Below are 13,179 nucleotides of genomic sequence, written 5' to 3'. Positions count from 1 at the left end.
TTTAATACAAAAGACATGAAATTCCCATCATGGAACATTTACCAAACCCATTATCAATTTGTATCAATTTGTACCATAAATTATGGATATCAAGTGCACATTTTGTCTACAACAACATGATGGTTGGCCACTTCATGTAAAATGGGAGGTTTGTCATGCAAATCCTCCGATTTTGCACTCCCATTTATTTGGCCACTTCAATTTAGGCTATAGCATTTTCAAACATTTTCACATAGGTTCTATTTCATAATTTCACCCCCTTTTTCTTATGGAAAAAAAATTAACTAAAATTGTCGGGTTTTATCTTAAGTTTGGGCTTTCTAGAGGCCCACTAACATAATTAAACCTATGCCAACATTCACAGGATTCCCGAAAATTAGGGCGTTACATTTCATCCATAGTCTCAAAATGATATTTGTTATAGTGAATATCCTTTTTAAACATAATAATTTATTTGAGACTGACTAGAACATAATGCATTAGTTCTTGCTTTGCTTCTTCGATAACAATGTATTAGCTCTTCTAGAGCCTTGAATTAATTTTATACTATGAAATATTAACATGTTTCATTATCACATTGAACATAGGGTAACAACTTATTAGCTCTTCTAGAGCCTTAAATTAATTTTGTATCACCAAAGATTGGTTCGTTTATTACCAAACAAGAAAAATGCTTCTTATCCCTAAGGATAGTATACAGTGTTTTATTGTCTTCGGGACATATGTTTCCTTTCCTTTAAGAAATATTAATTGAATAAAAAAAATTTTTATGTGCATGACAGGAACATAACCAACAACTTTTCATAAGCTATCTTTCTTTTTTGAAAGGTTATATTGACAATTCTTGTTGTTTTCTTATTTATCTTTGTATTTCCACTTTTAATGGTGAGAAGAATTATTACTAGTAAGATATCTAATATTAAGTAATTAGTTTCACAATCCACAAAAAAGGATGAAGTTCATACTTAATGTTTAGGTGTACGATAGGTATGCAACCAATGACCTTTCATACCACATCGATAACATAAGTTATATTCACTCATTAAAAGGTTTTCTTGGGAATCCTTATTCTTCCTTTATTACTCTGTACTTTTCCACTTCTGATGGTGAGAAAAACTAATATGGTCATCCCTTTCACGATTATTATAGTTCCACCTACCACGTCCATGATTACATCTTTCAGATTGATTATGTATTGTTGAATTGACTTTAGAAAATGGAACAGATCTAGTAGGATGGGCTTCATGATTTTCATTAATAGCTTTTCCTTTTATTCAACCACAAGTAAACATTTAGAACATATCTTCAAATCTTTTTCATGATATTGCTGCTGCAATAGCACATTTGAAACATGAAAAGTTAGAACAAATTCTCTAATAAGTTCTCATCAGTAATATTGGAGCACATTTGAAGCATGAAAAGTTAAAACAAATTCTCTAACAAGTTCTCATTAGTAGTATTCTCACATAATTTTAATTGAGGACTTATCCTGAATACTATAAAGTTAAACTCACAATTTTAAAATTTTACAACTTCAGGTACATCCAACCATAAGGGGTTTTAGATAAATTTATTATAATCTGGTGGTTATTGTTTCTCTTAAAATTATTCCACAATTCAAGTGGATATTAAATGGTCAAATATTTTGCTTTCAACTTTTCATGGGGATGATGACGAAAAATGTTAGATAATCATAGTCAATTCAATTTCTCATGTAAAGAATGTCTAAATTATCATTCTAACATGCATATCAAATCTTAAGCATTCAAGGATTGTGCATGATATAACGCAATAATCGATTCTTTATCATACCAAATATAAATTTTTCTCATTCATAATCTTAATACGAGAACCATTACAATGAATATCTTTTAGCATTAACAATCAATTAATAGGATTAGAAGTCATGATCAGGTGGTTAGTACAACTAATTCAGTTAACCAGTTGCTGCTACAATTATTCATCTTAATTTCCTATAAATAGTGAAATCTTCTATGTAATAGGTAGGTTTTTAGTTTTGTGACATAGATATTAAAATACTTTTCTCTTCTTTTTCATCTTCTTATATTACTACTTAAAGCTTTCATCAGATATTGATATATTTGCTCTTCTGGAGCTTTTAACTAATTTTGTGCAACCAAATATTGCAATAGTATTGGTTTGTTTCAGTACCAAATAAAATAAATACTTTCAATCTATAAGGATAGTATTCATTGTTATATTGTCAACGAGGCATATATGGTTTTTCTTTAAAGAATATTAATAGAAACAAAAATATTTGGGCATACGACAAATATGTGACCTATGATCTTTCATATCACATTAATAAGATAAGTTATATCTATACCCTTTAAATGGTTATCTTGAGAACTATCATTGTTCTCTTGTTTATCACTATGTTTATAGATCTTTTGACGCAATGAAAGAACATTCATATTTGAGTGGTTAAGGAAGGATGTGTACAATAGCAAAGCCTAAGTTCGAGTGTTGGCAAGGTTATGGGATTTTTTTTGTCAAAAGGTATCTTGAAATCTTTCTTTAGAAAAAGAAAAATCTAGAAAGGGATAGTGGATCTATGAAAATTAAGTATCGTATTGATAACATGTTATAAAATAAATAATAAAGAGGACAAAAAACAAAAGAAATAAGAGAACTCTGGATTGATCGATAAAGATGTTTATAATACTTCTCCAAAACCTATATATTTATGGACATAAGAAGTATAAACAATATGAAACTCTACTTCTAATAAATATTAGAATCCTAATGTATATCAAACTTATTTTGATATACATTCATTTAATAATAAAATATTTATTGTAAGAATTTGTTTGTTTGAGCATAAAAGTTATATAAAAATATTTATATAATTAAGTATACTTTATAAATTCTAATAAAATAAAAAACATAATTATAAAACAAAAATAAATGGATTTTAACAAATATTTTAAATTTAACTAGGATGTTTAAAAAGTCACTTTTAGGCATTAAATTAAAATGTGTCATTTCATTTTTTAAATTTAATTAATGTCATTTACTTTCTAATATTAGATAAATTTTCCTTAATAATATTTTAATCTTAATTAGTGTTAATTAATTAAATAAATTAATATCAAAAATAAAATAAAATAAACAAATAGTAAGAGTAATGTAAGGTTTATGGTTTATGGTTTTGTTTTTCAACTAAATTTATGATAGGTTAAATTTAAAATTAAGATTTATAATATTAGAAAAAAGTTAGATTAAGATTTAGAGTGGCTTAGGATTTTAGAATTTTTAAAAAAGTAGATCAAGAATGAAAAATAATAATAAAAGTTAATATGATGTTTATTGATCGATCATACTATTTAGGAGCTCTAGAATATATATATATATATATATATATATATATATATTATGTTATTATTAAAAGTAAAATTTTAAAATCATCCTGTTAAACTGTATAATAAATATATGGTGGCGTGCAGCATGAATTTTACTTAAATATCTGTTTCAAAATCAAAATTTCGAAAAGAAAAAGAAAAAGGCTCTATTAGGGATCAGAACCTGACGGTTTCAGGTTTTTTGTTCACTGGCTTTAACCCTTTACCTCTTCTGGTTTTCTGCTGCACTTGGTCTTGGATACTGTAAGTTGTGAGAGTAGTATCTAGTATGTTGGCCCATGCGCTTTTCGGTGGTTTGCCAGAGGGGAGGTTTTCATAGTTGTCAATTCCGCTCTTAGGGACCAGGAAGTTAGGTCTTATCTCAGTGTACGTTTATTGGATGAAACTTTGAAGTTCATCCTAATCCTTGAATTCTTATTGGTTTTTGTCAATTTGAAGGATTCCTCATGGTCCAGCTTAACTGCTTCTCGTTTTCTGTCTGAAATGTTGAGTAATACTGTTTTGTTGCTTTGTTTCCTTTCTCTCTCTACATATATTCAATTATTATAAACTGTTAAAATTAAAAAAAAAACTTAGATGTAAAAGGAAAAGTGTGAAGGGGTGAAGGAAGCGGTCCCCTCCATTGGAGGTTGCTTTTGGTTCTCATCATCTCATGTGGTTGCCATCAACTCTCTCGCCGTGCTGAGACATTCATTCTCCTCCATCGACACCTGTGACTTAACTTCAGCCATTGTTTTTAACAATCAGTGCTGAAAATGATTAGTCGGGTTTCAAAGAAACTTGAGCCATATATCTACGTGTATAACTACAAACAAATCTACGTGGTTTTTTCATTTTAAGTGATCGAGGTGAAAGTGCAATCGGTTTAAAAAACCATATATACTTATTCTTCATTGGTGTAGCCATCAAGCAATGAAAAATCCTTTTCAGTGCAAAGATAAATGCAGATAAATTCATTATTCCTGTCAAACATGTCACACTGTGTAAATCTTTATTTCCATTTCGGTAAGGTAACAAATAATATATATATATAGGTATATATGCATTGCAAGTGCAGGAACTTCACCCACTTTTAACTGTCCTGAACCAAGCTTCTGTTCTAAAAAAAATAGATCTAACTCAACATGCTTGAATTTAAAATATATTTGTAAAAACAACTACAGCACTCGAGTTATTGCACCACAAAATAGGTTTATCATTAGCTGAAATTCTTAATTAACCTAATAAAGATTCAATCCATGTAATATCAGCAGTGGCATAAGCTACAGTTTGATATTGTGCCTCAATATCTGCTTGACAGAATTAAAATGAACATTTGAAGGGTTTTGCATATACTGACCAACTATTAACATCAAAAGCTAATCGGGTCTAGTGATAACTACATACCGTAGTGCTCCACTAATGCTTCTATAATCCATATCATTCTCAATCGTACTTGCATCATTCGCAAGAGATTCCAGCTACTTACCACGGGAGTAGGTAACCCATATGCACGGTCATGCCACTTTTCTTGAGAATGCCAATAACATATATTTCTTTCGCCGAAAAAATAAGCAGCCATCATACTTATAATTGATTTCTATCCCAAGAAAGTAATGAAGCTTGCCCAACTTTTTTAAGGAGAAAGCCACATTGAGACCATGGATAACTTCACTGACCTCATATATAATTATTGTCTCATGTAATAAAGATAATGCATTTGATAGAAGATGTTATGACTGTAAAAAACAGTGATGCATTAGACTTTGCTTCATGAAAACTAGCTGAGAGTAAGGAATATTTCAATTTGTCAAACCAAGCTCTTAGAGCTTGTTTGAGACCATAGGAGTCTTCTTCAATTTGCACGCATGGAGGCTGTTCCATACACACTTCCTCTGATAAATCACCATTTAAAAAACCCTTCTTGATGTCAATTTGTTGTAATGGCCACCCCTTAGTGACTGCAATAGAAAGAATAATTCGAATAGTGGCTGGTTGGACAAGTCTAATTGTTTCTTGAAATCAAACCTAGCAACTTGCAAATGCCATTTTGCTACTAATCTTGCTTTATATCTAGCAATAGACACATCAACATTTCTCGAGATTTGGAAGATCTATTTGCAACTTACATGCTTTCTATATAATGAAGGTTCTAGGAACCAAGTATCATTATTAACCAAAGTATCAATTTCTCCTTTAGCAGCTTGTTTCCAGACAAGACTTTTCACCATCTGTTCTGATCATGTATGGATTGAGATTCACACTCAAGAAATGATTCTGTCACTACAGGAAATTGAGGAATCCGCAGCATTTATTAGTGGCGTTTGTCTAATAAATAAATGGATTAGTGGTGTTCCAAAAATAAATGCCCTTATATGTAACGATTAGCGGCGGTTGTGTTGTAAAAGCCGTGAATTTATGGACACTTGTGCTATAAACGTCGTGAATTTAGCAGCGATTATTATTGAAATGCCATTTAAATGGATAATAACATTTAATAATTAAAATATTTTAAATGAGTAATGGCATTTTTATAAATAAATGATTTTTTTTACATTTAAAGGCATTTAATTACTTCAACACCATTAGATATTTATAAACAACCCAGATGAGCTTTCCTCTCTCAAATCAGAAAATACAATCGCTAATCAGCTACTCCTCAGGCTTCAGCCACTTGTCTTTGGTGCCGTCACTTCAGAGGTGAACCCAAAACAATATTTTAGCAGGCTGAATAAAATTTTAATTCTTTATAGTTTATGTTTTATAATTTTTAAAATATTAAATTAATTTTTTTAATTTTAAAATAGTTAAATGTAATTTTATCTTTATTAATTTAAAATTTAAAAAAATTAAACTTAAATGATAATTTTTTATTTTAGCGGTACCGAAACTCATGTCAACCCCTCTAAATCGTTGTTATTGCTGACCAGCTGCTATTCTTGTCGTCCATTGCTTCAAAGTGCTCGACGCATTATTTTCGGTTCACGCGGGCTACTTAAGCAAAACTAACTGGTAAGAAATTTAGTTGAATTAAATAAAATCACTGCTTAATAATGTTATTAATAATGAGAATGCTTAATTTCTTGTGTCAAATAAATGAGAATGCTTATTCTGTTATTAGTAACGAAGGGCCGGATTTTGAGTTTCAAAATTACCCAATTATTTGTCTCTGTGTTTAAATTTAATTAATTCGATTTATCTAAAAATTCGTATATTATTTTACTTCCGATTGAACTAAAACTAACAAAATATTGAAAAAAATGATCTTTTGACTTTCTTTATAACAATTTAATTAAACACAATTTCATATATATAAATATTAAATAATTCAATTAATCGGTTGAATAGGAATTAAAATATAACTAGATAATATAAATATGATCATACGTCTTGAGTTTCCAATCGGAATCTCAAAAGTTTTAAAAACCATGTTGTAGCCATTAAACCCAATCCATCAGCACTTTATTATTATTATTGAACCATTTTTAAAACTTTTTAACCAATTTCAATTTCTTTTTTCAGAAACACCGCTATATGTTAGCGATCACGCTTCTTCTTGCGACCCGTTATTAAACGGCAAAAAAAGAAAAAGCTATTGTTTCCTCTATTTGCTGTAGTATGTGTTAAAGACTTTTGGCTTGAATATCCCCATTTTTAGCTCTAGTCACCAAGGGATTAATGGATACAAAACTTTTTGTAACCTCAATTGGATGAAAGCGGGCATCAAGATGGATCATTTGAACCATTCATACAAACCCTAGGATTATTAAAAACATTCGAATCTCGAGAGCCTAATAGTGTAGATAGAGACGCTAGGACTGGGGATAGGTCTAACAAATCGTGTGGAGTAAGAGACTGTGGGTGAGGAAGAAATATGTAAATCATATGAAGTTGCAGGGATTGGAGGTATAGAAAAGTCTGACACTTCTTGTGAGTCTACATGTGAAGGTGTTGACTTGGCACTAGTATGGGTCTCCGACAAATCACATGGTATGGAAGTAGTTGAGTTTTGAGCAAAATCTATTAAACTAGATGAGTTGGTATCTTCGGAAGAACTTACATGAGAAAACATTTTAAAGAATGAGAAAATTAAATTTATTTATTAAAATTGTAGTACGGTACAGTTATCATTATTGGGTTAAGAAAATAATTTAAGTGAAAAAATTAATTAAATTTGATTTAATTAATTAAATAAAAAATATTTTAGAAATAAAAAAATTATTATTAAATTAAATAAGTTATATGAATAAATTAAATGACTGAAACACATATTATTCTACTCAATAAATGGAAAAGACCCTAAATCTAGTATAACTGTAATTGGAAGACATTGAGTCTAAGAACAGAATGTGTGCCACCAGCCATATACTCTTTTAGAGGGAGTCAATGTTTTCTATTAAAATATTATTATTTTGTCCATTTTTATTTAAATAGAACTCTGTTGGATTTTCCCTGTAAATAGGGACTAAAGGCTAAGTCAAAAACACACACCTCACCAAATGTACTTATTTTGTTAAAATATAATGAAATTTATTTCTCAAATAAGTTCTATTTTAATGACTAATCGAGATTGAGTTAGGTTTTTTTTCATAGAGAGAGAATTAACTTTCCTATTCTATGGTTAAGGTTATCATTGTGTGATCGGTTCATGAAATAGAGTTCATTCTTTAAGCAAATTGAGAGATTGAGAATAGTGAAAAAGATTGTGTTGATTGAAAACCAAGAATCTATGAGTCATGCTAAGTAAATAACATGTGTACTAAATTTGGCAAGTTTTTTTTATTACTATAGATAACATAAAGGCCTGACTTTTATGAAATTTTGAAATTTTGCTGTGGGAACAAACACATTTTCAAAACTGATTTTTTCAACCATCACAATGAGTATTCCATTGTGTGTGTGCTGCTTTTTGTATAGAGTCCAAAAGGATTGATCCATGCATCTTTGTTGTTAGCCTTGATAACTTAGGCTTAGTTTGGATGGGCGGCGTGTTTACCTTCAGAGAGATTAAAAAACAACGATGATGAGATATAAGATGGGGTACTGCAGCGGTGAGATTAGAAACAAATGTGGGGGTGTATATTTGGATTCAAATGCATCTGTAACAGTGAGAATAGAAAATGACTATTAAGGATATTATATTAGAAATGATATATAATAGAAGTTTTTAAATTATTTTACTTTTAATAAATTATTAAAAATATGTGAATTTATAAATTCATTTAATAAAATATTAAAATGTGTCCTCCAATATATACATGAATATTTAAATTAATTGTGTAATCAATTTAAATTATCTAAATTATTTATTAGATAAAATGATAATTATTTTTAATTTTTTATAGTTAGTTATTCTTTTATAACAAATAAGATTAAAAATAATAAGTGCTTAGGTTCCAAATTTAAAAACAAATAAGGTTGAGACAGAAATTAGTTTAACTTTTAAGAATAAAAAGAAAATAATAAACAAAAATATGGATATTTTTGTCAATTAAAAATATTTTCTGTTTTATTGTGTTGGACTAGATGTAAAAGCTCCGGTCAATTTAAAGGCTACTAGTGTGATTGAAACCAATTTAACTGCACTTTTGAATGTCATCCAAACACTATATCAGTAAGGTTGGTAGGAATTTTTTATCCCAACTGCACCACACTAGTGTTAATTGCTAAACCAAAGGAGGCCTTAGGTTTTAGTTTATACGGATGGTGTGTTTACTTCCACTGAAGTTAAAAAATAACGGTGATGGTGAGATTAATTACTGTAGTTATGAGATTAGATACTATAACAATGAGATTATAAGCAATAGTGGGATGTGCCTTTGGATTCAAACGCAATTGTAACGTTGACGTGAAAATAAAAAATGACTATAAGAAAACATTAGATTAGAAATGATATATCATAGAAGTTTTAAAATAATTTTACATTAGGTTAGAAATGATATATCATAGAAGTTTTAAAATAATTTTACTTTTATGAAATTACTAAAATATGTAAATTTATATATTATTATAAATATTTTAATTAATTATGTAATCAATTTAAGTTATTTATTAAATTAAATGATAATTATTTTTAATTATTTTATAGTTAATTATCTTTTATAACAAATAAAAATAAAAATAATGAGTGTTTAGGTTCTCAAATTTGAAAATAAATAAGGAGGAGATATAAATTAGTTTAACTTTGAAATATGAAAAAGAAAATAATAAATAAAAGAATAGGTATTTTTTTGAGTTAAAATTTTTTTTTGTTTTATTGTGCTGGACTGAATGTAAAAGCGCCATTTAATTTAATGGTTGCCAAAGCGATTGAAGCCATTTTAACCCCACTGTTAAATGTCATCTAAACACTACATCAATAAGGTTGTTTGAGTGACGTTAATCACTATCCTTTTATTTAATTTTGTCATTAGCCTTGCAAACTGTCCCATTAGATATTTCTTGATGATCTTCTTGGGTTATTTGGGCCCTTTTATTCATAAGTTTTATGGGTATAATATTTCTAAAAATATAAAATTAAATTAATTTTATATTACTATAAGTTTATGTATATAAATTGTTGACGAGGCTTTGAATTATGTATAAAGAGGAACCTAAATGAACTTTAAGCTATTAACTTTAAATTTAACTATCAATCAAAACTTATCAATGATGTTTTAATTCCTAATTTCATTTTGTGTAAATTTATGTATTATCGAATTAGTGAAATGTTTTGGCTTTAAAATGAAACGATATTTAGATTTTCTTTTAAATATTTATATTTCACTTTAGTTCGTGTAAATATTTTAACGGAAAGGATCCATTTACACCGATGTAAAATTAAAGTAATTTTCATTATTTCGTAATTTTTATATGATCCATATTTTATAATTCAATTGTTTTATTTATTAATAATAATTATATTTATCATGCACCTAAAATTTTAAATTAATTTAATATTTTTATCATATAAAATTAAAAGATAGCATATATTAATATCTTGAATGATTAATTTTTACAAAAAAAAAAGTTAAAAAGTTTTATCTTAAACCAACCTTGAAATAAGTTTACATTGGTGCAAGTAGACGATGTAAAACTATAAAAAAAAAAAACTGTGGAATACGTGGGTGGGATTGTTAAAACTATAAATAGCTTTACTTAAAAGAAAGCATGAAATGTTGGTTGAGTTTTAGTTCGGTTGATATTAGTATTAATATTGTTATCAGTGCAGGAAAACGTAAATTCGAACATGTTGAATTATATTTATCTTCCTATTTAGGATTGATATAAATAATTCTAAATATTATATCAACTTAGAAACGTCCAATACATTCATAATTAAATTAGATTTAAAAAAACAAAACATGTAAAGCAAATTCCTAACAGCTCATAACTCATTAAATTATTCTGGTTGAATAAAAATAATTATAAATGGAATAAATATCTCATGGATTGATCCTAAAGGATATAGCAAGATTTATTCTTAAAATTCTATGTTCTTTTCTTTAATTGAATTTGGAACAAAGTTAAAAAAGTTATGCCTTCCTGATTGAAATGGAATAAGCAGAGAAATAGATTCTTTCACTTTCACCTCTAAGTTCTAACACACATCAGACATACATACACATTCAAGAACACAAGTGAGAGGTCAATAATCTATATCATTAATTATTCTCTTCATCCAGTTTTGTATAACAGTCATACTAATTCAATCGAAAAAATTATAAAATTTTTTAGATAAAACACGATAGCAAATATATATATATATATATATATATATATATATATATATATAAACAATTATTTATATAAAATAAAATAAATAATTTTATTTAAAATATTAAATCTGAAAAATTAATAAACAAGATTTAGAAAACTAAAATCGAATAAAGAATCGAATTTTACTAGATGTTAAGGCCTGTTTTACACAATTTTCTCAATACAGATTCAGCCGCTCTTACGGTATTTGGAGAAACATTAAAAGACTGTCTCCCAGGATACAACAACATAATGATCGAAGCAGTAGCACATTTACAGAAATCAACGAACAAACTTTGCTTTTTTCTATCACTAGAACATTTGAAAATATTAAAAGAAAAAGAGAAAAATTTTCAAGAGTAAAATAAACTCAATTTTTTAAGAGATTTTCAGTGTAAAAAATTTGAATTCAACTTTGTCTTATAGATCCCAGCAACAATGGGCTTGATTTTGCATCTCATTGTACACAAGGCAAGATTTTAAGTTTAATCATCCAAACATTTTATAAATGAGTAAACACATCTTACACATGGTATTTAACCAATGTGGAATCTAAGTTTTTTTTTTCCTCAACAAATATTCACAAGTAGCTTACTTTGAGCATCAATTTCTCATTTATCACTTAACCATTTTGAGCATATATTATACCGTTGTAAAGGTCTCATAGAGTAGAATATAAAACTATAATTTTATAATTTAACTCTCAACCTTTACCAATTGAGAATATGCCTCAATGTTTTCAAATATTACAAATTTTCCAACAAGATCAAAGTCACGTTACAGAATCAGATGCCAAATAAATAAATAAATAATCAATAAACTAATCTGCAGTTCAACCATTATTCCTTTTCAATTTCAAAAAGTTCCCATCATCCTTGGCTTTTAACATAAAGTTTTCTAACTTGTTCAAAACATCCCATTCTTCTTATTATTGAGAAAACACCTCTACCGGCTTCATGACAGAAAGGGTAAGTTCCATTTTCCTCTATCAACACCTTTCATCGAAAATAATCGAATTTCCTTTTTGATGTTTTATTTATTTTATTTTCTCCACTTATATTTAAATGTTTCTGCAAACATGCATGGATCAGTTCTGCTGCATGGTAATGAGGATCAACATTGACTGCAATGGTTGTTACAGAAAAGTAAGAAGAGCCCTTCTTGAAACCCAAGGTCAGATGAAATATTCTCGTTATACTCATCAGCAAAACGTTTTGTTTGATTGTTTTTTACATATGTTCCTGATGAAATGCAGAGTTGGATACTCATTTGATAGAGATGAAACAGAGCAAGGTAAGCGTTTGTGGGAAATTTAAACCCCAAGAGATAGCGATTAAAATAAGGAAGAAGACGAATCGTAGAGTGGAGATATTGGAAATACAAGAATTTAGCATCAATAATGGACAAAGTCATGAGGAGAAGCCATTGATGATCTCTTCTTCTTGGAATCTTGAATCCAACCAAAATCTATTTGCAACATGTACATGATAATTATACATGTATAGAAACAAAATAAGATTATTTGGTAGCTGTGACCGAGTGAGAATTAACTTGTTTTGTCTTTGCTTGATTAGCCAAAAAGTGAAAAATTGAAAGGAGGGGTAGAAAAGTGAAAAAAAAAATTAAATATACTTGCTGGGAGAGAAAAGTGAGAGCAGAGAAAATATATGAGATTATTATTTTTATCTTAAGGCATAAAAATCAATCATTTCAACTTGAAATGATAAGAAAAGTGAGAATATACATAGTCCTAAGTTAATTTAAAACAATGCATTTTTTAAAAATTCTATTTTCTTTTCCCTTATTTTTTAACTCTACCAAATACTAAGCGGAAAGAAAATAATTTATATTTTAATATTTATAGTTTTTCCACAAAACACATTTATAAAAATAAAAATTATATATTCTTCTATCCGCTCCGCTAAGTAAAGCCTTAGTGATAAAAAACTAGTTTTTTTTTTTTTGCTTGAGAGCAGGTGTTCAATTTTAGTACTATGTGAAAGGTTGTTCAATTTGAGTACTATATGAAAGATTTTATTATTTATTTATTTCCTAACAAAGTAAGGCTTGGTTCAATGGT

General features: G+C 28.2%; 1 protein-coding gene across 1 annotated transcript; it reads left to right on the top strand.

Moving 5' to 3' along the window:
- The first annotated feature begins 11,912 nt into the window (after nt 1–11,912).
- Nucleotides 11,913–12,627, top strand: LOC108456475 (heavy metal-associated isoprenylated plant protein 25-like). The gene is made up of 3 exons (XM_017755040.2): nt 11,913–12,067; nt 12,191–12,272; nt 12,355–12,627. The coding sequence occupies exons 1-3, from the start codon at nt 12,056–12,058 to the stop codon at nt 12,585–12,587; spliced, it is 327 nt and encodes a 108-aa protein (XP_017610529.1). The 5' UTR covers nt 11,913–12,055; the 3' UTR covers nt 12,588–12,627.
- Nucleotides 12,628–13,179: the final 552 nt, after the last annotated feature.

The sequence above is a fragment of the Gossypium arboreum genome, chromosome 9 (assembly GCF_025698485.1).
Source record: "Gossypium arboreum isolate Shixiya-1 chromosome 9, ASM2569848v2, whole genome shotgun sequence".
Classification (NCBI taxonomy): domain Eukaryota; kingdom Viridiplantae; phylum Streptophyta; class Magnoliopsida; order Malvales; family Malvaceae; genus Gossypium; species Gossypium arboreum.
The sequence above is the reverse complement of the archived record's forward strand: the minus strand, read 5'-3'. Positions and strand labels throughout refer to the sequence as shown.

Bases quoted from the DNA above. Each gene is read 5' to 3' on its own strand.
- LOC108456475 (XM_017755040.2), top strand. The intron at 12,273-12,354 runs GTCAGATGAAAT...GATGAAATGCAG, and splicing joins AGCCCTTCTTGAAACCCAAG to AGTTGGATACTCATTTGATA.